The 23,098-nt window shown below is 39.8% G+C and overlaps 1 protein-coding gene across 6 annotated transcripts in view; it reads right to left on the reverse strand.

Moving 5' to 3' along the window:
- The window catches only part of COL12A1 (collagen type XII alpha 1 chain), a 170,632-nt gene that overhangs the window by 90,024 nt on the left and 57,510 nt on the right, over nt 1-23,098 (reverse strand). For 5 of the 6 annotated variants that reach the window (XM_061623145.1, XM_061623139.1, XM_061623143.1 and 2 more), the window contains exons 15-26: nt 22,749-23,015; nt 20,113-20,305; nt 19,152-19,273; nt 15,995-16,144; nt 15,801-15,920; nt 14,788-14,952; nt 14,501-14,647; nt 13,273-13,415; nt 9,247-9,376; nt 7,701-7,840; nt 6,750-6,879; nt 798-937 (exon numbers count right to left, since the gene is read on the reverse strand). In XM_061623145.1, coding sequence (XP_061479129.1) covers nt 798-937; nt 6,750-6,879; nt 7,701-7,840; nt 9,247-9,376; nt 13,273-13,415; nt 14,501-14,647; nt 14,788-14,952; nt 15,801-15,920; nt 15,995-16,144; nt 19,152-19,273; nt 20,113-20,305; nt 22,749-23,015 — 1,847 coding nt within the window. The remainder of the gene's footprint in view (nt 1-797; nt 938-6,749; nt 6,880-7,700; nt 7,841-9,246; nt 9,377-13,272; nt 13,416-14,500; nt 14,648-14,787; nt 14,953-15,800; nt 15,921-15,994; nt 16,145-19,151; nt 19,274-20,112; nt 20,306-22,748; nt 23,016-23,098) is intronic. The other variant, XM_061623144.1, reaches the window with a different exon arrangement.

Raw genomic sequence — 23,098 nt, forward strand, 5'->3', positions numbered from 1 at the left:
CTGGGTAAAATGGAGAGTGCTTGAGCTGTGCATGCACCAGGATGCAACGTGTGCACGGGCTAATTTCCCCAACCATGATTTTATGACCAGCATCATGAGAGAATGAACTTTTTTTATATACCCAGTGACATCACCATGAAAGATACATTTAAGGAAAACAAACTGGGAGTTTTTGGCAGTCTATCATCAGTAGCAGATGGCACAGTAGGCCTGCAGTGCTCACCTGATCACCCTCCAACTAAGTCACAACAACATACCAGAACAGAGAGAGGAAGGGTCGAGACAGCAATGAGGTCAATGGGGTGTAAAGACATATACAGGGATGCCAGATTGGCTGTGGCAGCATGTCAACCTCATTACCACCCTGCCCATCCTCTTCCTCCCAGTATGCAGTATTAACTCAGCCAGAGGTAGGTCAAATGAGTGGTGCAGCCCCAACCACACCATCTGCTATTGCCTATCATGGATCCTATAATGGAGCTTTGCCCAGAAAGCACAATGCTACCCCCTGAACTCTCAGTTACTGGTCAAAAGTTAAGATGGGATGCCAGGAGGCAACAGCTATTCTACAGTTGCAAGGACGAACCCTGTTCTGGGAAATGACTGAGAAAACATATTTGACACTTTTATATGCAAATAGATACATGTATTTCCAGACTTCAATGAAGAAGAAAACTGGTTCCCCAGATATCAAAAGTTTGGGAAACACAGTGATCAGCCTAATATTTCAGGCAGACAGCTTTATATACTAAGTAAGTTTTGACGTTATTAATTTCTGAGAATCGAAAAATTCCTACCTCCAGTTTTTCAGTTCCACCATAAAGCCCCCACATTACTCTGTATAGAGCTACATCAGGTGCTCCATGGTCCCAGGTACCTCTGAAACTAGTCCTGGTTATCTGGTCAATGTTTAGATTTTGTGGTGCTGGTACAGGTACTATCGGGAAGAATAAAAGAAGTGAGAAATTGCCTTTCAAGGGGAAAAGCCTGGAAAATAATCACTAGAAATGCAAGGTTACATCCACAGAGTAATCCAACGCATAAGGTATCTGAAGCTGCATATGACATTCAGGTCTTGGGCACAAGGGAAATGTAAAGAACAGCTTACATGCCATGTACTCATAGGATAAAGTCCTTAATTTGTTTACAGCAGCATAGATTTACTGCAGTAGAATTGTTAGCCCAAGGGATGGGGTGAATCTGAGCATTTTGGTTTCTCACAGTTTCTCATTTTTTCAATCTTAAGTTCAGTTCTCCATATTTCCACATCAGTTGTGATTTTTTCATTAAAAATCCTCCTGAAAATTCATCATCATTTTAGTGTGAATTTCTCCTAATACATGTGTGTTATTGAAGCTTTTCCCAGCCTTTGGGTCCCCAGATGTTGCTGGAGTGCACTTCCCATAATTACTGACCATTTGCCATGCTGACTGGGACTGACGTGAGATGTAGCCCAGCAAAATCTGGGAACCCAAAGTTTGGGAAAGGCTGTGTTATTGTATGCAATTTGACCTAATATGCACATATTTTCAAAGCAGTTTCCCCAAATATAATGCATTTTTGTATATATTTTCACTAACATAATGTCCTTCTATGCACATTTTCCCCTGTATATTCATTTTTGAACACATTACTTGGCTAGATAATTGCATTGCAAAATCTGGAAAATTGCTTTAGGTTGTACAGTACTCATAACCAGTGCTTTGGGGGTTAAAAAAAAGGATGTGCTAGTACTCATACCTTGACAAAAGTGCTGTGGGTGCCAGCACAAAATGATTGTCATGGGAGCCAAAAATGAAGTGCCGGTACTAAATACTGGTGAGTACCATAATGAAAAAAGCACTGCTTATAATATTCAATATAATATGACCCACCTGCAGTCCAACCTTGTGTCAGTGATGGAAAAGTTTCAGGAAAAAGAAAAAGTAAACTAGTGAATATTATGGCTTACATCCTATAGTATGCATTCCTGCAAGCAAATATGCTCCTGCTGAACTGGATGTGCTACTAAACAAATCTTTAGAACTCCAAACGAGTGTTGCTGTTGTTTTAATAATAAAAAAAACGAATAGCAGGCATGGGACAGGGCGATTTTCATTGAAACTACCATCCATGGAAAGTTTTAACCCTTTCCTTTCCAATCATGGTCCCCCCAAAAAGTTGTCCCCAATCCTGCAGCTGCAATCAGTCCCTACAGAAAAGCTTCCATTAGCACCAATAGAATTTTCCATCCAGAATTAATAGCAGCTATTTTGGGGGATATGGTTTTTTATTGAGATGACTGTACATGTGGACATCACCAATGGTCAATATAGGAATCAAATTGATTATATAACTGGTAGCAGAAGATGGAGAAGTTCCATACTTTCTGTGAAAACAAGACCAGGAGCAGACTGCGGTACAGATCATGAACTGGTCATATTGAAACGCGGAGTAAAGCTAAAGAAGAACAAAGCAGTCATAATGCCAAAATGCAATTTAAATAACATCCCAGAAGAATATAAAGATCAAATAAGGAACAGATTTGAGGCTTTAAACATAGTTGACAGAGAACCAGAAGAACTATGGAGTGAAGTCAGAGACATTATCAGGAAAAAATTCAAAAAGACAGTGAAATGAAATGGACTGACTTCAAGTCGATCCTGACTTATGGCGACCCTATGAATAGGGTTTTCAAAGTAAGTGGTATTCAGAGGCGGTTTACTATTGCCTTCCTCTGAGGCTAAGAGGCAGTGACTGGCCCAAGGTCACCCAGTGAGCTTCATGGCTGTGTGGGGATTCGAACCCTGGTCTCCCAGGTCATAGTCCAACACGTTAACCACTACACCACACTGGCTCTCAAAATACCTCTTGTTAAAAAGAGAGAAAGACCTCAATGGACGACTGAAGAAACTCTTAAAGTGGTTAAGGAGAGAAGGAAAGCAAAAGCAAAAGGAGATAGAAACACGGTCAGAACCCTAAATGCAACAATACAGCAACTAGTATGTAGGGACAAAGAGAACTATTACAATGGTTATTGTATAGAAATAGAAGAGGACAACAAAAAGGACAGAACAAGAGCCCTATTTCAAAAGATTAGATAAATTACACAGAAATTTAAACCAAGGGTAGGAATGTTGAATAATCAACAGGGGAGCACACTGACTGACTGAGATGGAATAAAAGGAAGATGGAAGCAATAAAATGAAGAACTCTATAAAAGAGATGCAAGGATGACAGATTCATTCATGGAGAAACTGTATGATGAAGAACCAGGAATTTTAGAATGCGAGTTGAAAGCTGCTCTTAAAATACTTGAAAGAAACAAATCACCAGGAACAGATGGCATACCAATAGAGTTGCTACAAGCTACTGAGGCAGAGTCTGTCCAAATTTTGACAAAAATCTGTCAAGAAATATGGAAAACTAAACAATGGCCCACAGACTGGAAGCATTCAATATACATCCCAATTCCAAAGAAAGGGGATCCCAGGAAATGCAGTAATTATCGAACTATTGCCTTAATATCCCATTACAAGTACAGTTATGCTCCAGATTCTACAACAAAGGCTCTTACCATATATGGAGCGAGAAATGCCAGACATCCAAGGTGGATTTAGAAAGGGAAGAGGCACCAGAGATCATACTGCAAACATACATTGGAAAATGGAATGGACCAAGGAATTTCAGAAGGAAATCACCCTGTGCTTTATATATTACAGCAAAGCCTTTGATTGTGTAGATCATGAAAAACTATGGAATGCCTTAAAGGAAATGGGGGTGCCACAGCATCTGATTGTTCTGATGTGCAACCTATACTCTGGACAAGAGGCTACTGTAAGGATAGAATATGGAGAAACCGATTGGTTCCCCATCGGAAAGGGTGTGAGACAGGGTTGTATTTTATCACCCTACTTGTTTAATCTATATGCAGACAACGAGAACATTGAACGTCAAGGATTATCAATACCTCAGCACAATCATTAACCAAAATGGAGACAATAGTCAAGAAATCAGAAGAAGGTTAGGACTGGGGAGGGCAGCTATGACAGAACTAGAAAAGGTTCTCAAATGCAAAGATGTATCACTGAATACTAAAGTCAGGATCATTCAGACCATGGTATTCCTGATCTCTATGTACAGATTTATTTATTTATTTTATTTATTATTTTATTTGTATCCTGCCCTTCTTCCCAGCAGGAGCCCAGGTGTGAAAGTTCGACAGTGAAACAAGTAGGGAAGAGAAGAATCAACTCATTTGAAATGTGGTGTTGGAGGAGAGCTTTGTGCATACCATGGACTGCGAAAAAGTCCAATAATTAGGTGTTAGAACAAATTAAACCAGAACTATCACTAGAAGCTAAAATGATGAAACTGAGGTTATCATACTTTGGACACACAATAAGAAGACATGATTCACTAGAAAAGACGATAATGCTGGGAAAAACAGAAGGGAGTAGAAAAAGAGGAAGGCCAAAGGAGAGATGGATCGATTCCATAAAGGAAGCCACAGACCGGAACTTACAAGATCTGAACAGGGTGGTCCATGACAGATGGTATTGGAGGTCGTTGATTCATAGGGTCGCCATAAGTCGTAATCGACTTGAAGGCACGTAACAAAAACAACATGGTGCAGAGAGAAGGGGTTAATTCTCCCATCCCTGCATGTCACAATCCCACTGCTGATTGAACTCACTACTGCTTGGGAAAAAAAGATCCCAGATATGCAGAATGCATTCTTTAGTTTGCCCTGAGCAACTGAATACTTTAGAAGATGGGAGGAAGGCTAACCCCCTCCCTGCTGCATAGGAGAGGTTTGGAACTGGATACACAGCATGCTGCACAGTTAGCTGAAATCTAAGAGGTGTTTCCTGCTATCTTCCTACACTGCCTGAGAGAGTCATTTTATTTCTTTACTGGAGTGGGGAGGACCCCCTCCCCCCGAGGCCCTTTTCTCCTGTTCTAATATTTGGTTCTTACAGGAGGGCTTTGTGCATGCAGAAAGCCAATCAGGAAAGGATTTTTGACATTTTATAGAAGGTACTTCCAGATAGGTGCTTACTGGCAATTGGTGCTCCTCATGCATACAAGTTTTTTGCAGCATCCACATGACATCACAGTCATTGCCAACTTGAAACTGGACCTAGCCTTTAGTCTGGATTTTCCCTTTACAGGGGAAATCCAGTAGGTTTTTTAAAAAAATACAATCTGTTTGCGCTATCTCAGTGACGCATTTACAGTATTAAGCCCCCCTCAAGAAGCACCCAGAGTGATATTTTTCTGCATACCTTCAGAGCCCTGAGTATGATGAAAAAATGCTACCTTATATGTGTGTGTGCCTGCATTTTACTATATTAATAACTGGCACAGAGACACATCATTAGAAGGATGGTTAATCATTATCTCTCACTGGAATTCTTTAAATGCAAAATATTAAGCCCTTCAAAAATGAGGAAATTTCACTTACAAAAAAAATGAAGGAAATGGACAAAAAAGAAAAGGTTTTTAAATACATATTAGGGGTGCATAACCCAAGTAATACTACATTATTTTAAATACATGGATTTTTCCTGTCACACAGTTCAACCTTCCATTTGTCCCCAAAGCAAAATGGACATTAGGGACATCAATGTCCTTTTTAAATTTCGCAATGCACTTGTCTAAGACCAACATCTGTCTCCTATGAGTGTGCCAGTGATGAAGTCTTCATTTGTAATTGCTTCCAGTTATGGATGGTCATAGAAACAAGCGCCATCATTAGATTGGGCTGAGAGCTGGGCAATTCCATGCTGTCTCCTTTTGCCTCCTTCCCTGCATTTATTAAACTTTTCAGGCTTCTGGTCCTTATCTATGGTATGGCCATGATTTGTCTTTCTGCTGTCCCCATGTTGCACATCCAACTTTGTGCTTTCTTTCCCCCGTTCCTCATGAGTACTATATGTGATCTTGAAGTGGCCTAGGGTTACAAATTGCCATGCCGTCTGTGCCCTACAAAATGTTGTGTGGGTTTCCTACTGTTCTGTGAGTCTGCCACGTCTGTGGGCAATGGCATGAACTGGCAAATGAACAGGGTCATCCTTCCCAGCTCTCCCCGTGAAACCCAAAGGCAGTATTCCCATCAAGAGTAGCTGTGCCAATGATACTGCTTTGCCACTACAGTGGGCAATACACCAATTCTGGTACTCTGCCAAAGAGGCCAGAGATGCTAAGTACAGTAAACATTGCTACATTCATTTTTTTCATTACAACTGCTACAATGCAATTCCTGGCAGTGTATCTGATAGGAGCTGTTGTCAGGGATGCTGCCTGGTTCAGAATTAGTGACCTCATTGGTATATGAGGTATTTATTCATTTTTATTTATTTATTATTTGATTTATATCCCAGCAGGAGTTCAGGTAGTTACAGTTCCTGAGGGTACAGGTTGTTGGAAATGTGTTTGTTGCTCTCAGATTTTGTGGTTGCTACAAGTGCTGTGGAGGTGGAAGTTGCTGCGTTAACTTTTCATATTTTTCTTTTGCACTGATCAGGAACTTCCTACCTAAGATGATGACTAGCAGAGCAACCTGAGTCTCTTATAGACTTCATCCTGGCCTGATCATAAGATCATCAGGAATCACCATTAAAACATCTTCAAACATATTTTTTCATATGCATAGTTGGCAAATAAAACTACCCTAAGGTGCCTAGGACATTGCTCTTTACAAAACTTTCAAATCATACATTTGTTTAACAATTTAAAGAAAATATTAAATAATAGAGTGGACATACAAGTGGTGGCTTCTGCAACTACTGGCACAGAGGGTCCTTCATCATATATTGCAACAAGCTCAACATTATAACGTGTTTTGGAAAAAAGATCAGGCAGAACCGTGCTTGTCTGAGATGGATCCACTTCCACCTAGACATAAACAAAACAGCTTTATTACAATGTCACTTTCCTCCTGGCATCATCAGTTTCATACTTTTGTTTTCTACAGTATATGTGGAAAGTTCAGGGCAATTTTCACAAAGCCGCTGCTGCTGGAGAAAGATCACTGGAAACTTATGGTGAACTTTATACTGATCTGTTTGTTTACAAATGAACTGCACCAAAGTGTGTTAACCTGAAGATATCTTCTTTGATTTTTCCCAATGCTATAAGGCAGTCACTATAAGGCATCAATGGCTGTGCTGGCTGGGGCTAACAGGAGTTGTTGTCCAAAAACACCAGGTTAGGAAAGGTTACTGTAAGGACAAAGCCCTGAACTTTTCTAAATAATCAATTTTGGTGGTACTTCCCCCCCCCCGCTTTAGCAAACCTGCTGTGGTCCAGTATTCACAGCTATTTAGCCTGGTATCCTCATGCTACCCTGCTTTACATATCTTTTACCACACTCCCTGGTTGTTTATTTAAAAACATGATTATTCCTTTTGCAACAAGTCATTATCACTCTCCTATTACTTGGATTTATAGGCCCCTTCCAACTCTACTATTCTATGATTCTCAGTAAGAATCCTGTTGCTTAACAGTACTAACTTCGGGGGGGGGGAGAGAGAACAGCACATATATAATGGTTCAGTACCATGGAAACCAAAGAAACTACATTTGTTTAAGAGGGAAATTAAACTTACAGATTATGAGCTCAGGTTTCCCATTGCTTTTTAATGGCACTCCTGTAGGTGATCGTGTTTAAATACTCCACTTAAGCTATCTTCACACATTAGCTAAAGTTCACCTACCTCTTTTACTTCAGCTTCTTCAGCTGCTTTGTATCTCAGTATGTATTTATGAACATTCCCTGGAGCACGTTCCCAAATGACTCTCATGCTGCTGTGAGTAATATCTCTTATTCTTAGGCTTTTTGCTCCACTTAAAGGTACTGTAACACAATCAGACATCAGCAAGACTATGTAATGCTATTCCCCAAAATAGTTTATATTTTGGCAAACTCTGTCTTTAAACATTCTGGTCCATTTATATTAAAAATGAATTGAAGCAAGAACTGCTTTAAGTTGTCTATGTAAAATTGGCTTCCAAGAAGCTGAAGGTAGTATTTTTTAAAAAACAGATTTTACAAGTTATTGAACAATACAAAAACCTGCAAGACCTGTTTACCCAAGACAAAAATAAGCAAGACAAATACTATGAGCAATGGCCATTCTAACAGCAACCTCTAATTCTCAGGAGGTGGGGGACTATCATCTGTTTCTAGTAAGCCTTTGCTACATGAACATATCTGTAGGCTGCCTTTGAAGAACTACATGGTATGAGCATTTTCCAGAACATCTTTGGGGAATGAAAAGGGCACACACACATTTTAGAGGTTTCCTATAATTTTGTTCATCTTAATGGAGTAGGTTAAAGGAGCTCAAGTTGCAGTAAAGTCTGGGAAACAGCCCCTTCAGTGAACTTTTGGGTGTTTGTGGCTTTGAAGGGAATAAAAACAGACTTCCTGATCAAATAGATGAGCTAAGGAATTTTAGAAATTGATATTGCCAGAGGATTTCTCTTTCAAATTAACAATAGTGCACCCCTAACAAAGTTTATGATACCCGCCTGGAGTCAGTAAGAACCAGGTTTCCTGAAAACCAGGAATTTACATTATATATCAGTCTGGAGACAGTAAGTTTATCTTTAAGATGCTTCCCAGCTCAGTCAGAGAAATGCTGACATAAGTCCTTCAACCAGCTCAGCTGGGGCTATCCTGGCTCAGCTGAGGCTCAACCACTGGAACTTAAGCTGGAGTTTACGCCAACATAAGTCCTCAAAAAGAGGTGTGGTGGGGACAGGGCAGGAGCATGTGGCAAGGAAGGCAAACACCTATTCCAAACTTCTTTCAGCTCAGCCACATGACCTGACAACCTGGCGGTACACATTCCAACAAAAAGGATGGTGTAAGTCAAACTCTATTTTAAAGGGGTTTCCTCCTCTGTCAGGCTTGGACCAGCTCAACTTGCAGTAACCCCATTCCTGAACTGAGTTTGGAATAGCAGTAAGTTGCAGACACTAAACTTAGGCTGGTGGAAATTATGCTGGCTTCCTCTATTTGAGACTGCTCTGCTTGTCACGGAATCCTTTTGCTTTACAGTAAGGCAATGCATACCGAACAGGCCATTACTATCTTTAACAATATTCATGGAAGCTTTTATATGCTTGGAGTTCTCCTCCTCCATCCATATTCCTACACACAATCGGAGCAGAACTTTGTTAAAAAGTTGGTTTGGAAATTATCTGCAAGTCTTATGAATTATTAAATACCTTAATTGCATTGGAATTATCACTTACAAGTTGTTTCGGTGCCCTTTAGAGGTTCACTATTAATACCTTCTACCACAGAAAACACATTCACAACATACTCTGTTTCAGGCTTGAGGCCAGTCAGAACTGTAGTAGTCTCTGAACGACTTACAAACACCTGCGTAAAAACAAGAAATGGTAAGAGATAATTGTACATAAACCTTTCCACTGCTGTTGTTATTTCTGCTCTTGCCCTTACTACAAGAAAAGAAACTTCTAGTAAAAATGTAATGCAATTGTACTACAGATTTAATTTTATCTACAGCAATGTTAAGGAACTCACTGTTAAAGTAAGCCTTTAGCATTATTCTACACTAAGCTTGCCTCAGGATTCTGTGTTGCTTGATCTGGCAACCCTAAGTATACTGGCCAGGATTCAAAGTACCATGAAACAAGTTCTCTGAGATCAAAGGAGCTTTTTCGGGGGGAGGTGGAATCCCTCAAACATTTATCCCCCATACCACATTGCAAACTATCTCTGAAATTTCACTGGGTTTAAAAATAGTTTGTGATGTGTCATAGGAGTGTGAGTCAACTGTTCAAAGGGCGGGGGAGTCAAAATTCTACTGGATTAGTTCAAGCCACTTCTGTAAACGTGAGCAACTCTTTGGATAACTCCCTCCTGTGAACTGGTACACTCAAAGCTATGCTGTGAAGTGCAGCAAAGGAAAACCTAGGAGAAAAATCTGGTGTGCATGTGGAGCTGAGGCTTACTGACACACACTTTTCTGTGATCGACATATGAAGTTTTAGAAGAATAATCAAAATTTACTAGGAAATGCTTTATGATAACTACTTGGTTTGTAATATATTATTTATTCCTATAAACTGATTTGGGAGGGGGGGTGGAGGAAGAGTACTTTGGTTCCTGCAAATGAAGCATCCTCTTAGAATACATGGCTCAAACTTATATAGAGTTACACCACGTAGCCAGTCATGGTGCATGAGGTGGGGCATTGCAGCTATGCCATGTTCCTGGCTGCAGCTACACTACAGCTCACCAGGACTGCTGGGACAGGAATGGGGCGGTGTTGAGGGCAGGGTAAGGACCAGGAGCTGCAGGGGCAGATGCTTCAACACTCATACCCCCCTTCAACACTGCACTGCCCCAGCCCATCCTGGTGCCAATGACAACAGGTAGACCTGCTGCAGCAAGGAAAGTTGCACAACACCTCACCGCGTATGCTGCAGCTACTTGTAACCAGCTGTGTTATGTCTGTATCCAAGGGTCTAAGAACTAGTTCACATATACACATTTATTCAGACCCAATTGAGGAGGGAGGGGCAGGAGGGCCGTTTGGCCTGTGCTTCAAGCTCAAGGGGACCTCAGATTTAGACACCTGTTATTTTTTTGACATTTGATGTTTCGCAACTTGTTTTGATGCACATTGGACCAGAACACACTCTGAGCTGACAGGCCTTTGTTTGTTAACTGACACAGATTTTGTGCAACCACTTCTGTGTTAGATCCTTGCCCCTCATGGCTAATAAAAGCTAGCAGGGATGGCACTGCCGGCTGGGCCAGGGAAGTGATTAATGCCTCACTATGTGAGGGAGTAGTCCCGAACTGCCTTAAGGCGGTGGTGGTGAGACCACTTTTGAAGAAATCTTCCCTGGACCCAGATAATTTGAATAACTATAGGCCGGTAGCAAATGTGCCATTCCTGGGCAAGGTTCTGGAAAGGGTGGTTGCATCCCAGCTCCAGGCACTCTTGGATGAGACCGATTGTCTGGATCCATTTCGATCGGGTTTCAGGCCCGGTTTTGGCACGGAGACGGCCTTGGTCGCCCTGTATGATGACCTTTGTCGGGAGAAAGACAGGGGGAGTGGAACCCTGTTGATTCTCCTTGATCTCTCAGCGGCTTTTGATACCATCGACCATGGCATCCTTCTGGGGAGGCTTGCGGATTTGGGAGTTGGAGGTACTGCTTGGCAGTGGTTCCGCTCCTATCTGGCAGGTTGTCTCCAGAAAGTAGTGCTTGGGGAGCACTACTCGATACCCTGGGCGCTCCAATATGGAGTTCCGCAGGGATCAGTTCTGTCCCCCATGCTCTTTAACATCTATATGAAGCCGCTGGGTGCTGTCATCAGGAGTTTTGGAGTGTGTTCTCATCAGTACGCTGATGATACACAGCTCTACTTCTTTTCATCTTCTTCAGGTGAGGCCGTCAAGGTGCTAAACCGATGCTTGGCCGCGATAATGGACTGGATGAGAGTGAACAAATTGAAGCTCAATCCAGACAAGACTGAGATGCTGTTAGAAAATGGATCCCCTGACCAGATGGATGTTCGACCTGTTCTGGATGAGGTTACACTCCCCCTGAAGGAGCAGGTGCGCAGCTTGGGAGTCCTTTTGGACCCGTCCTTGTCACTTGAGGCGCAGGTGGCCTCGGTGGCACGGAGTGCTTTTTACCAACTTAGGCTGGTAGCCCAGCTACGCCCGTATCTGGACAGGGAACATCTTGCTTCAGTTGTTCATGCTCTGGTAACCTTGAAATTGGACTACTGCAATGCACTATACGTGGGGCTGCCCTTGAAGACGGTTCGGAAACTGCAGCTTGTGCAGAATGCAGCGGCCAGATTAATAACTGGGACCAAGCGGTCGGAACATGTGACACCGATTCTGGCCCACTTGCACTGGCTGCCTATATGTTTCCGGGCTCGATTCAAGGTGCTGGTTTTAACCTATAAAGACTTACACGGCATGGGCCCGCAATACCTGATGGAACGTCTCTCCCGATATGAACCTACCCGTACACTGCGCTCAACATCGAAGGCCCTCCTCCGGGTGCCTACTCAGAAAGACGCCCGGAAGGTGACTACAAGAAAGAGGGCCTTCTCGGTAGCGGCCCACGAACTATGGAACACCCTTCCTGATGAGGTACGCCTGGCGCCTACATTACTATCCTTTCGGCGCCAGGTGAAAACCTTCCTCTTTACCCAGTCGTTTTAGTATTTTTAGTATTCTTAGTATTTTAATATTTTAGTATTTTGTATTTAATGTTGTAAAGATAGTTATATGTTCATCTTTTTCTAATTACTTTTTGACTTTTATTTAATGGGTTTAATTATGTTAATCTTAGTTTTTGCTGTATGTTTAAATTGTCGATTTGATGACCAGGTGGTTTTAAATTGAATGTAAAATGTTTTTACTTGATGTACACCACCCAGAGAGCTTTGCTATGGGCGGTATAAAAATTGAAATAAATAAATAAATAAATAAATTATTAAATAGTTTTAAATGTTCATAAATATTAATAAAAATACGTCTGATCTGATGGCACAAGATTAAACCATGATGAATGTGTCCTCTCAGATCAGCTGATTGTATAAACAAACCATTCACTTTTTTGTGCCTTATTCTGCTTTGATATGTCATTTTTTTTAGAAAAAATTAATATAGCTAGGAGCCTCAAAAGCTGGAAATGACCCGGGCCTTTCTGGATCTCTGAGAAAGCCTGCACTTATCACTTGCTGTCCCCAGTCATCTATGTGACTTGTTGCCACTGAACAGTACCAATGTGTTTGAGCTGATATTAGAACATATGGAAATTCTCTCTGATGATTAATTTGAAAAGGTTGATCTACACATTCACAACATCATTGGATAGTATTATTATTATTATTATTTACTGCTGCTGCTACTGTTGTTATCAGAGCTTGAAAAAGTTACTTTTTTAAACTACAACTCCCATCAGCCCCAGCCAGTATGGCCACTGGATTGGGCTGATGGGAGTTGTAGTTCAAAAAAAGTAACTTTTCCAAGCTCTGGTTGTTATCATCCCTCCCTTCCTCCCGAAGGAGCCCAGGGCGGCAAACATAAAAGAAATTAACAGGAAAAAGAAAAACATACTAAAAACATTCCAAAACACAATTATGATTAATACATTCTAGAACCTAGTATTACAGTCAGTGTATAATAAACATGCTTTTGTAAAACGATTCCAAAATTTATGAAGCTAGTAATATACCCAAACATAAATAAAAAATAAAATTGAGTGTCCAGTTCTGACCTCCTTTGATGAGCCACCAGAAGCAGGATAATATTCAACCCTGTATCTATCAACACTCTCAGTAGGTGCAGTCCAAGATACTCTGAAGGAACGAGGTGTCACCTCAGAGGTAACTAGATTAGTTGGTGGTAGTGACAAATCACCTGTGATTCAAAAGAAATAGTGTTGTAAAATCTTAATTGGGAGACAACAGAAATGCAAAACAACTAGAACTGGGGTTTTTTAATTACTATAGAATGCCCTCTTCTTTCCTATAATGCATTTATTGTTTTTACTCAAGTTTTGAAACTACTGAATAACTATCACTATTGAACTGGGATGTATATGATCCAGATGTATAAAAGAATTTATACTAAAATATAATACATATTGTTATCTGTGGTGATCACCCTTAAGTTGCCATGGTAAACCTAAGTCCATGCACTGAGAAGCTGTAGCCAGTAGCAGCTTCCTAGCAAAAAAACATCAATTTGCAATCATCAAAACTGATAATCTACATGCTGAGGGCACGTTATTTCATGTTATGTTCTTCTGTGGATGAATTGTTTTAATGTTTGAATTTGCCCTTTATCTTGTTCAATTAATATGCCAACAGATGCTCATGAGTATCTGTCCTAAAACTGCCACGGAAGATATCCCTTCCTGAGGACATTTTCTCATGTTGCTTTGTGGTGTAGACACCAGTGCAGCCAATCTCCTTCCTACATTGTGAAGGTAAGATCAGAAACTTGGGTCACATGAGAGGATTCCATACTTTGACTTGTTCTCACCCCAGCAATACCCCCCTACCAGAAAGTAGCGTAATGTTGGTATGTGGGAAGGGCTGCCACATTGGTACTTCCCACATGACCCAGGGCTTCAGATGCTATCTGAGAGCTGCAAAAAGAAACTGGGCTTCAACAGCTACCACACTATGAGGATACTGCAAGAAGGGACCTTAAAATACACTATTGTTCTGAGATAAGTCAAAGTGCAATATGCATTATATCTTCAGACTTGAGATGTCTTTTAGGCACTTTCTGCCTAAGGAAAAACAATCAGTTTGTGAAAAGACTGCATTACAAGTTTACACATAACAGAGGTGAACAGCGCAGATGTTCTGCACACCGCATTGATTTCCAGCAGCCATGTTTGACAAAGTTCCAGGTGAGTAATTTAGGAAAAATAAACAGACAGCATATAAAAGGCAAAAAAAAAGTTGAAAATAAAACTGGAAAGGGAAACATACCTGGACCTTTTACACTATTGCACAAATTAATAGTAAGGTCATCAATAATATTAACAAGGAGGGTGAAATCGCCAACATTGTAAACATGAGTGTCATCTGGGTCTGTTGCAATCTGCTTCAGTTCATTTTCATCAGCATTTTTGATACCTTAAAATATCACAAGTAAAACATTTTAGATAACCTAGGAGCATTTGTTGGGTGCTATTTTATGATTCATATAAACAAGAATGAGCAATTTGGTCTTTCAACCAGTTTCTATATTTACTGCCTCTACACATGGTACTTACCAACAGCATAAAGCTCCACTCCCGCATCTCTCAGGTTCTGAGATGGCGCAACTATATCATCCTGTGATTTGCCATCTGTGATGAGGACAGCAATTTTGCGAGCTCCAGGCCTCATGCCAGCTTTTGTTGTAAAGGATTTGTTTCGGATGAAATCCAAAGCTGTTCCTGAAATCACACAAGAACAGGTACTCATTATTTATTAGCCATTCATTCCAGCCTAGAGGATAGGCCTCCCAAAAGTAGGATAGGTAGGTACATTCATTAGGATTCAGATAGGTTTTGCTCCATCTAGTCACTTCTGTTCAGCTGTCATGGTTATCAACCGTGAGGTAAGCCATCCACCACTTCTTTTCAGAAGTGAAAGGAATTTCTATTCCCTTAAGCTAAATTACATATTACATGGGAGATTGGTGATTGACTTTTTGAAAAGATGGAAATACAGCTGAGAAGAGGTGCCAATTTGTTTAGAGCAGTAGTAGGAGTAGGGTGTTTAACCCTCTCTTTTGAGCCATTTTCCAAATCAAAATGGCACCTAGCTAATGTTTTCTCCATAGAATTAAAAAAAAATACAAGTACTTATTCTTTGGAAGTGACAAAAACCAAACTTTCAGCCTAATAACCACAGACTACTCTCCTGTATGGAGATCATTTATACAAGATAACACCATACAGTGAGGGTCCCTGTGGGATGCCAGGAGCACAGTCCTTTTTGTCCCTTAGGGTCTGCTATAGGAGACTGAAAGGATTTTGTCTGAGGAAATTGGGGAAGAGTTCTGAAGAGATTCTGAGGAGAATTGTTTGAAGAGTCTGAGAGACAAAAGAGAAACCAAGGAGAAAACGGAAAGACTTATTTGTCCACCATATAAATATATTTATTATAATAAAGATAATTCTATGGTGCAATATCTTCAATTTATAGGGTACAATATCTGCAAAGCAAATATTTCCAGACCATATAATATTGTGAGTGTTTTCCACTGTATCTTATGAGGAAATCAGTAGCAGAATGTTACCTGTTAGGGTGTTGCCTCCTTTATATGGCAAGTTGGCGACAGCATCCAATAAAGTCTGTTTGGTTGTATGTGCATTGAGGTCCCATTCTGTTCTAGGATCTCCACTATATTGTGCAAGAGCTGAGGAAGAAATATCACTTAGTTACAAAATGTCCTGAAAGACCCAAAATTATTCCAGTATCTTCAAAACTTACCAATCTGCACTTTGTCTGGACCAATATCAAATACTTCAACAATGCGAGCAATGAAGCTTCGGATTGTTTTAAAATTTAGTCGACCAATACTCCATGAGCCATCCACCAGCAACACAATATCTGCTTCTGCTCTGGTTTGACATTCCATGGCTGTCATAGAAATCAGAATAAAAGCATGTTAGTTGCAGCAAACTAACAGCTGTTTTCTGTCCTGACCCCTTTTATATTGTCCATGACCCATAAGCTAATTAACTGACTATATACAGTGGAACTTTAAAGTGAGTATTTCACAGTCCAACCAATAATGTGAAAGCACTTCCAATATTGTTATTATTTATTATTATTTACTTTAAAAGATATGCTATGATTAATATGTTTATAAGCACTGACTGCCCTTGTTACATACACTGACTTGATTTTTTAGAATATTCCTTCTCTAATGACTTTACCTTGTTTAGGCCTAAGTGCAGTGAGAATTAACTTCACAGCAAAATTCATGGACAAATAAAAAAACTTAAATCAGGTAGCCAATCACAGACTACTTCATTATTGTATATCTTCTCATTAATGAATTTATAAAACCTGATGATGAATGCTAAACAAGTATCTTCAGAAATTAGTGCATTTGTTTAATATGTGGGGATAAATGACAAGTATATGGTCAATTCATGAAGATGGTGCAGATGTTTGCACATTTAACACTACAAGAGAAAGTGCACAACATGAATAAGATACGGAAACACACAAACACACACAAAAGAATCAGAAGTGACGAACACAAACATTTATAGAAAGTTTTAAATGCTTCAGAAAGAAAGCAAATAATATTTGGGACCTTCCATTTATGGGATAAAAATCATTTTCCACATATTGTAAATCACAGTGTATTTATACAAAGCAGAAAGACACAAGTATTTAAATGATCCTTGCATCAGCCATTTGAATGAAACAAATGTACTCTTCCTCCTTTTTCCTCTGGACATCATGTTACCAGCTGCAAAACTTTCTGGCTTCATGCCATCATAGCTTCTGGTCTTTACACGGAAGAAATCCCATTGAGTAAAATCAGGCCCACTCATCAGAGTTGAAAGAAAGAGTGATCTCATCTATGTTCCATATAATTGATCCAGTACTGTAGGTTCAAGAATAGAACTATTCCAGGTACCTGAGGATTTAAAAGCATGATCCTCTTCTGCATGGAAAATACAATACTAGTCTTTAATCAACACAATTATAAATCATGAAGTAGAGTTTATAGCAAAGTTCAAGCACTTACTAACACTGGTCAGGATTCAAACAGTCCTGTGTGAGAGGAAACTATGTCACTGTGCACACCTCAGGTGACTTCTCAGTTTCCCAGCTGCATTCCCACCCACATGCCATGCTGCATGTCTAAACTCTCTGGAAGAGAGGGGTAGGGTCTGCAGAAAGCCTTGCTGTGAATGCAGAGCAACACATGTAGCTATTTGGACTGTGGCCTTAAGTTGAAAAGTTGGAGAATCAATGCCATCAACTCATTTAGAATTTTGTGTATTTAGTCTCCCAGCTAAAACCCATGCCAGATAGGCTACATGTTTTAATGCAGTACTGTACATAAGCACATCGTAGCATATGGATTCTTATCAGCATAGTTTTTCCATAAAGGCTGCAACTTTACCTCATGTATTTAAAAATGAAAGAAAGAAAAGTAATTAGGTCATAGGAACAATGAAAATTGCAGTAACAGAAACATGACATATTATCCAGTCAACATTAAGCACTTTTCAAGGCTCACTGATTTCAATGGGAGAGAGTTAAGCATGTGCATCCATTAGAATCAATGGGACTGAAAAGCACCTCATTTTAGCTAGATTGTACCCACTGTATGAGATCCCAAGAGTCTTCCATCATCAGAAGGAATCTTTCCTCCGTTAGAACCCAGAATAACTCAGTATCTTTGGGAGAATTATTTTCTGGTGCTGTGCCAAACCCTCTGCTTTCTCCCTTGCAAAAGAAAGAAGCACTATTTTTCTGCCTGTTTCAGAGGGAGCAAAAGAACCTTGCAAAACAAACAAACATAGGACAGGGGTGGGGGTTTATACAATTTATTTGTTTTAGTATTATAACATTGTAAAGCGTTTTGGACCTTGGCAGAAGGATGGTATATAAACACAATAAATAAATAAATAAATAAAAGCTTGTCATGTTAGCCAGATGCCCAATGGGGTCTGGTCCATTTTTTTGCTTTGAACTTTTTTAGGAAATCCCCATACTCATGTGCAATGGCACTGAGCTCTTACAAACTGCCTTTCAGCCTGGGACACGTGCCTGCCCTAGGAATTTCAAGTTCTACCCTCCATCTCCCTTTTTTTGAAGGCATCTTTATTTTGCCCCCACCCACTCTTGATGGAAATTTTTTTGCAAAGGTACAGCACAGCACCTATTGTCCATATGGACAAGTTAACTACTGTTTTCCATTTCGCTCACAACATTATATACCTCCTGGTTGTGTTTCGATAATGGCCTGTGAATTCCTGTACAGATCAATCCTATGTAAGTTTACTCAGAAGTTGCACTGTGTGTAAGGAGCTTACTCTAGTAAACATATTTAGGGCTGAACTCAAGCATTCAAATGTAGATGTAGGCTTGGATCCAAAGAAATGCACAACTAATTCCAGATGCCCATGTTTGCTGAGAATTGCATTTTTCAAACAGTGCACACACGCTTGCCATAGGGTAAACCTCTTAAAATTTAAGGATGTTCAAAAGCAATATGTCAATTGCTATGGATGTCTGTCTTTTAAAGAAAAGTAAAAACAAATCACTGGGTGTACTCAAGTCCTTGGACACTTCTAAAGTAGCTGTCTGGATCCTGGCCAAAAGTTTTTCACCCTACAATTCTGTTAAATAGAATTATATATTTCAAAATCCTTCATACAGCATTTTCATAAAGGTGAATATTAACTGCGGGGGGTGGGCTGGCTTTAAAAGTAGCCACTAAAGACCAAGGGGTGGTCTTCATGAAAAGCAACCTCTTTATTATGCAAGTACTCCTGTAAGTAAATAACTGTATCAGTTAATTGTGTTAAAAACAGTTTGCTGTACAAGTTTTGAAAAGTAGTATCTACAGCAAAAATGCCCAAATAAGAAACAGACTTCTCATTAAAACCATATTTACCTCTAGGTAAAATGGGCACTACAGTAGCATCCAAAAGGGTAGTCATTTCTTCTCCAATCAGTGGTGCACTTTCACCTCCTTCAAACATTCCAAAAACATTGACTTTGTAGGAAGTGCCAGCCCTGCATAATTTAAATGCATATATAAATCAAATGATATTGTGGGTGGATGATTCACTAAGTAGATTCATTCACTCTGTTTATTATCCTGCCATTTCTCAAAGGAGCTCAGGGCAGAATACATGGTTCTCTCCTTACCCATTTTATCTTCACAGCAACTCTACAGGTAGGTTAGATATAGTGACTGGCCCAAGATCACCAAGAAAGCTCTCTGTCTCAGTAAGGATTTAAACATGGGTCTTCCTGGTCCTACTCCATATGCTCTAGCCACTACTCTACAGTGGTTATTCCTTCCAAGGATTTTTAAACAGAATAAGTTTTTAGGTGTTTTTCATGTACCCAACATCACTAAAGTGGGTAGAAGAGTATTATTGGAGCAGGAGATTTTCATTACACCTGAATATCTTTATCTGTTATCTACAGCCAGGGCTTTTTGTGTGTGTGTGTGAGAGAGAGAGATGGTACTCACTGGTATGGAGTGCTGGCAACTCTTTTTTAGTTGCCAATGGCAACCATTGGGTGCCAGCACCCACAGCACTGTTATCTAGGCATCAGGACTGGCACCTCGTTTTTTTTACCAAAAAAAGCATTGTGTATATCTATTATCTATAACTATCTCATAGCTTTCAGCCAACCTAGACCATCAAGACAGCCAATAACATAAGCCACTACATCAACCATTAGAGGTCCAGCAGGTTTTTACTTTTCTATAGAGTCGTATTTTCATTTGTTTATTCATTTATTTAAAATATATCTATCCTGCCTTACTGCCTTTGGTGAGTTTGAATGAATAATACCTACTGATAAATACTGATATGGAAGGTAATTATGAGCAGCAATACCTGAGCTCTTCCAATACAACTGTGCTATCATATGGCCCAACTATTAATTCTCCAAGGCGCCTGTTTTCTTCAGTTGGGTGGAAAGTTACTTTGTAACCCTTCACTTCCCCAGGGGCTGGCTCCCAGGTTACTCGGAAGCTTGACATCGTAGAATCAGAAGTCTTCAGATTTCTGGGAGGTTTAAATGGGGAAGCTGCAACAATCAAACAATATCCAAGAAATTAAGTGTTTGCTATATTCAACAGTGAAAACCTGGTTTCAGGTTAATTTTTTCAATATATTATGGTACCTATATGTTTTACACCAGTACCCCCAGAAAATCAGTTCGTACAGGACAAAGTGGAATTGGTAAAAATCATTCTCCCTCCTCTCCTGCTAGCAGATGCCTTTGCTGGATCAAACACCCTTGCATGCGCACACTGAATGTGTTTTTTCACCTTCAATTGAAGGCATTTCTTCACATTTCAATTGTTAAATTAGATAGCAAAGCTATGGAGCTGGTGTTACCACCATCATACAGTTGTTATGAACAGTAAATTATACTTATATTGTATACACTTTAGGTTTACATTGAAATGTCAGACTGTACCTCTTACATTTCACAGACTTTCGGGCCCACTGTTTACAATTTTGTTCTATTTCCTTCTCCCTATATATATGTGTTTCAGTGTGAATCATTCTAGGCATTTGATGCAGTGGGCTCTAATCCATAAAATTTTATGCCACCTGTTCATCTGTAAGATGCCACAAAACTCTTAATTGTTCTCACTCTTGAAGTAATTCAAATCACATGTAATAATAATAATAGAAAAAGGAACAGAGAACCAGTCTCTAAAGCCCAAGAAACCCAAGCCGTTTAGAGCACCTTAAAGCTAGCCAACACTCAACACCAATTTTACACTGTATCTGGAAACTAGCAAGCAAGAAGTGCAGCCAATGCAGATTACAGAGCACTGGAAAAATATGCTACTGGTTTAGCAGACAATATGCTCGTTCCTGAGCCAATTTTATTTTCTGGTTTGAATGCTATCTCATATGAAGTTTGTTGTTTTTCACTTAAAAGGCAGCAATCTGATCTCAAAGAGCAAAAGCCAAGGATTTTAGTAGGGGATGAAACACGCACATTCTTGTCTTTTAAACTCTCAATTCTCAGGATCTTAGGGGAGAAGATAATATGAGCCCACTTCATTGACTGCTGATAGCAAAACATAAATATAACTACCTTTCACACCACTGTTACTGGAACAGGATCACACTATTAAAACATCCTATGATCATAACTGGAGCCTCAAAGAAGAGCATCAAACCTAGTTCTCTATTCTAACAAGAGTAGTGTGGCCATGTGTCCTTCTTTACAGAAGACAGTCCTCTATTTGAAGGTGTCCTCTACTTGAAAGGCTATCCAATCCTTATCTTTATTTAAAGATAAAGAAAGTAGAGCAGGGACCCTGAAGTTGCCTAATAACAATTAGCACCCAGACAGCAGACTGAGCATGCATATGTCACCTGGTGTTTCTTCTCTGATATGGTAAGATGTTTTCTATATCTACTTCAATATAGTCATTATTTCTAAATTTGCAACTATACATAAAATTAGCATATGCATGTTTTTTTGCCAATCTGTATCCTCTTTTCTTCTCTTTCCTTTTTGCAATGAGTATAAGGTCACCCTAAACAGGAGGACTTGAGCCAAACTTCCAACAACCGATTACAATTCACCTACATGGGAATACAGAAAAACTCACATCGTTCAAGTTGTGATATGACTATAAATGATTTGTGCCACAACCTTTAAAATTAAAGGTGAAAGCCATCTAAAAATATTTATTTTAGTTTGATTACTTTACACGGGACTAAATAGAAGCTTAGTATCACTACTGCTTAATTGCTAAGATCAGAGATGTGAGGGTTCAAGTCACTGCAGAAGTTGCACTGTCCAATAAGTGTAACGTACTTTCTCCAGAAGTGTAAGTGTTGAATATTAGGAGAATCTATTCAAAAGTAACCTGCTCTTTATTAATAATTTATACATATTCCTTGGTTGAGCCCTGGAAGTGAAAATATTCCTGGGACTAACTGCTGCTGAATTCTGGCTCACATTAAACCATGAGCCTCACAAACATCCAATACAAAATAGAAACCAATTCAAGTAACTAATTTCTAATTGCCACAAAGCAACACTGCTGTATGAGATACACAGGAACCAGTAATTTGAAAGAAAATATAAAGCTGCATAATTTGTGCCAGGAGAATCCCATATCACTTCCTTGTTTGTTCTGTGTGATCTGTGCCACTTCACTAATCCCCCTTTCTGTCATTAGGATTAACTAAGAATTAACACAGGGATCAGCATGGTCCTTGTATGGCTTGCAGGTAACAGGTGGCTTACCCCACATCTGACCAGGTTGGCCCTACCATGACCTTGGTTGGAGAAGTGCCACCGCAGCAGCAGATAGGGAGCATATTTAAGAGCAGAATAATAAGTAAAAAACCAAACAAACCACAAACTGATGACAAAATATTACAGTCTCTTACACTAGCAGCTATTGTTTTTGGCAACCTAACTAATGTTCAGACATGTTGCAGAGCTGATTTTCCCCCTTCTCTACATGCATTCAGTGTAGCAACATCTGTACCTGTTGTTCCTTCGCCTTGTCTGTGTTTTCCTTCACCAGTTCTATACACAGGAATGACAGAGATGTCGTAAGTGGTCAATGGCTGGAGGCGTTTCAGTACTACTGTAGTGGTGGAAGGTGGCACTTTTGTGACCATTTGTCTTCCTCCCCTGTGGGGTCGGTAAACTACACGATAACTGATGACTTTTCCAGGTGCAGGCTGCCAAGTAACTCTCATTGTGGTCTCTTGCTCTTCATCCACTCTCACAGTCCTGGAGCTAGGAGACACTTTTCAGTGTAAAATAAAATGGAAGCAAACATATTGTTTTTTAAATATAAACTTAGTTTGTCCTTATAAAATATGCACTAAA

Source organism: Rhineura floridana, chromosome 4 (genome assembly GCF_030035675.1).
Source record: "Rhineura floridana isolate rRhiFlo1 chromosome 4, rRhiFlo1.hap2, whole genome shotgun sequence".
NCBI classification, from domain to species: Eukaryota; Metazoa; Chordata; class Lepidosauria; order Squamata; family Rhineuridae; genus Rhineura; species Rhineura floridana.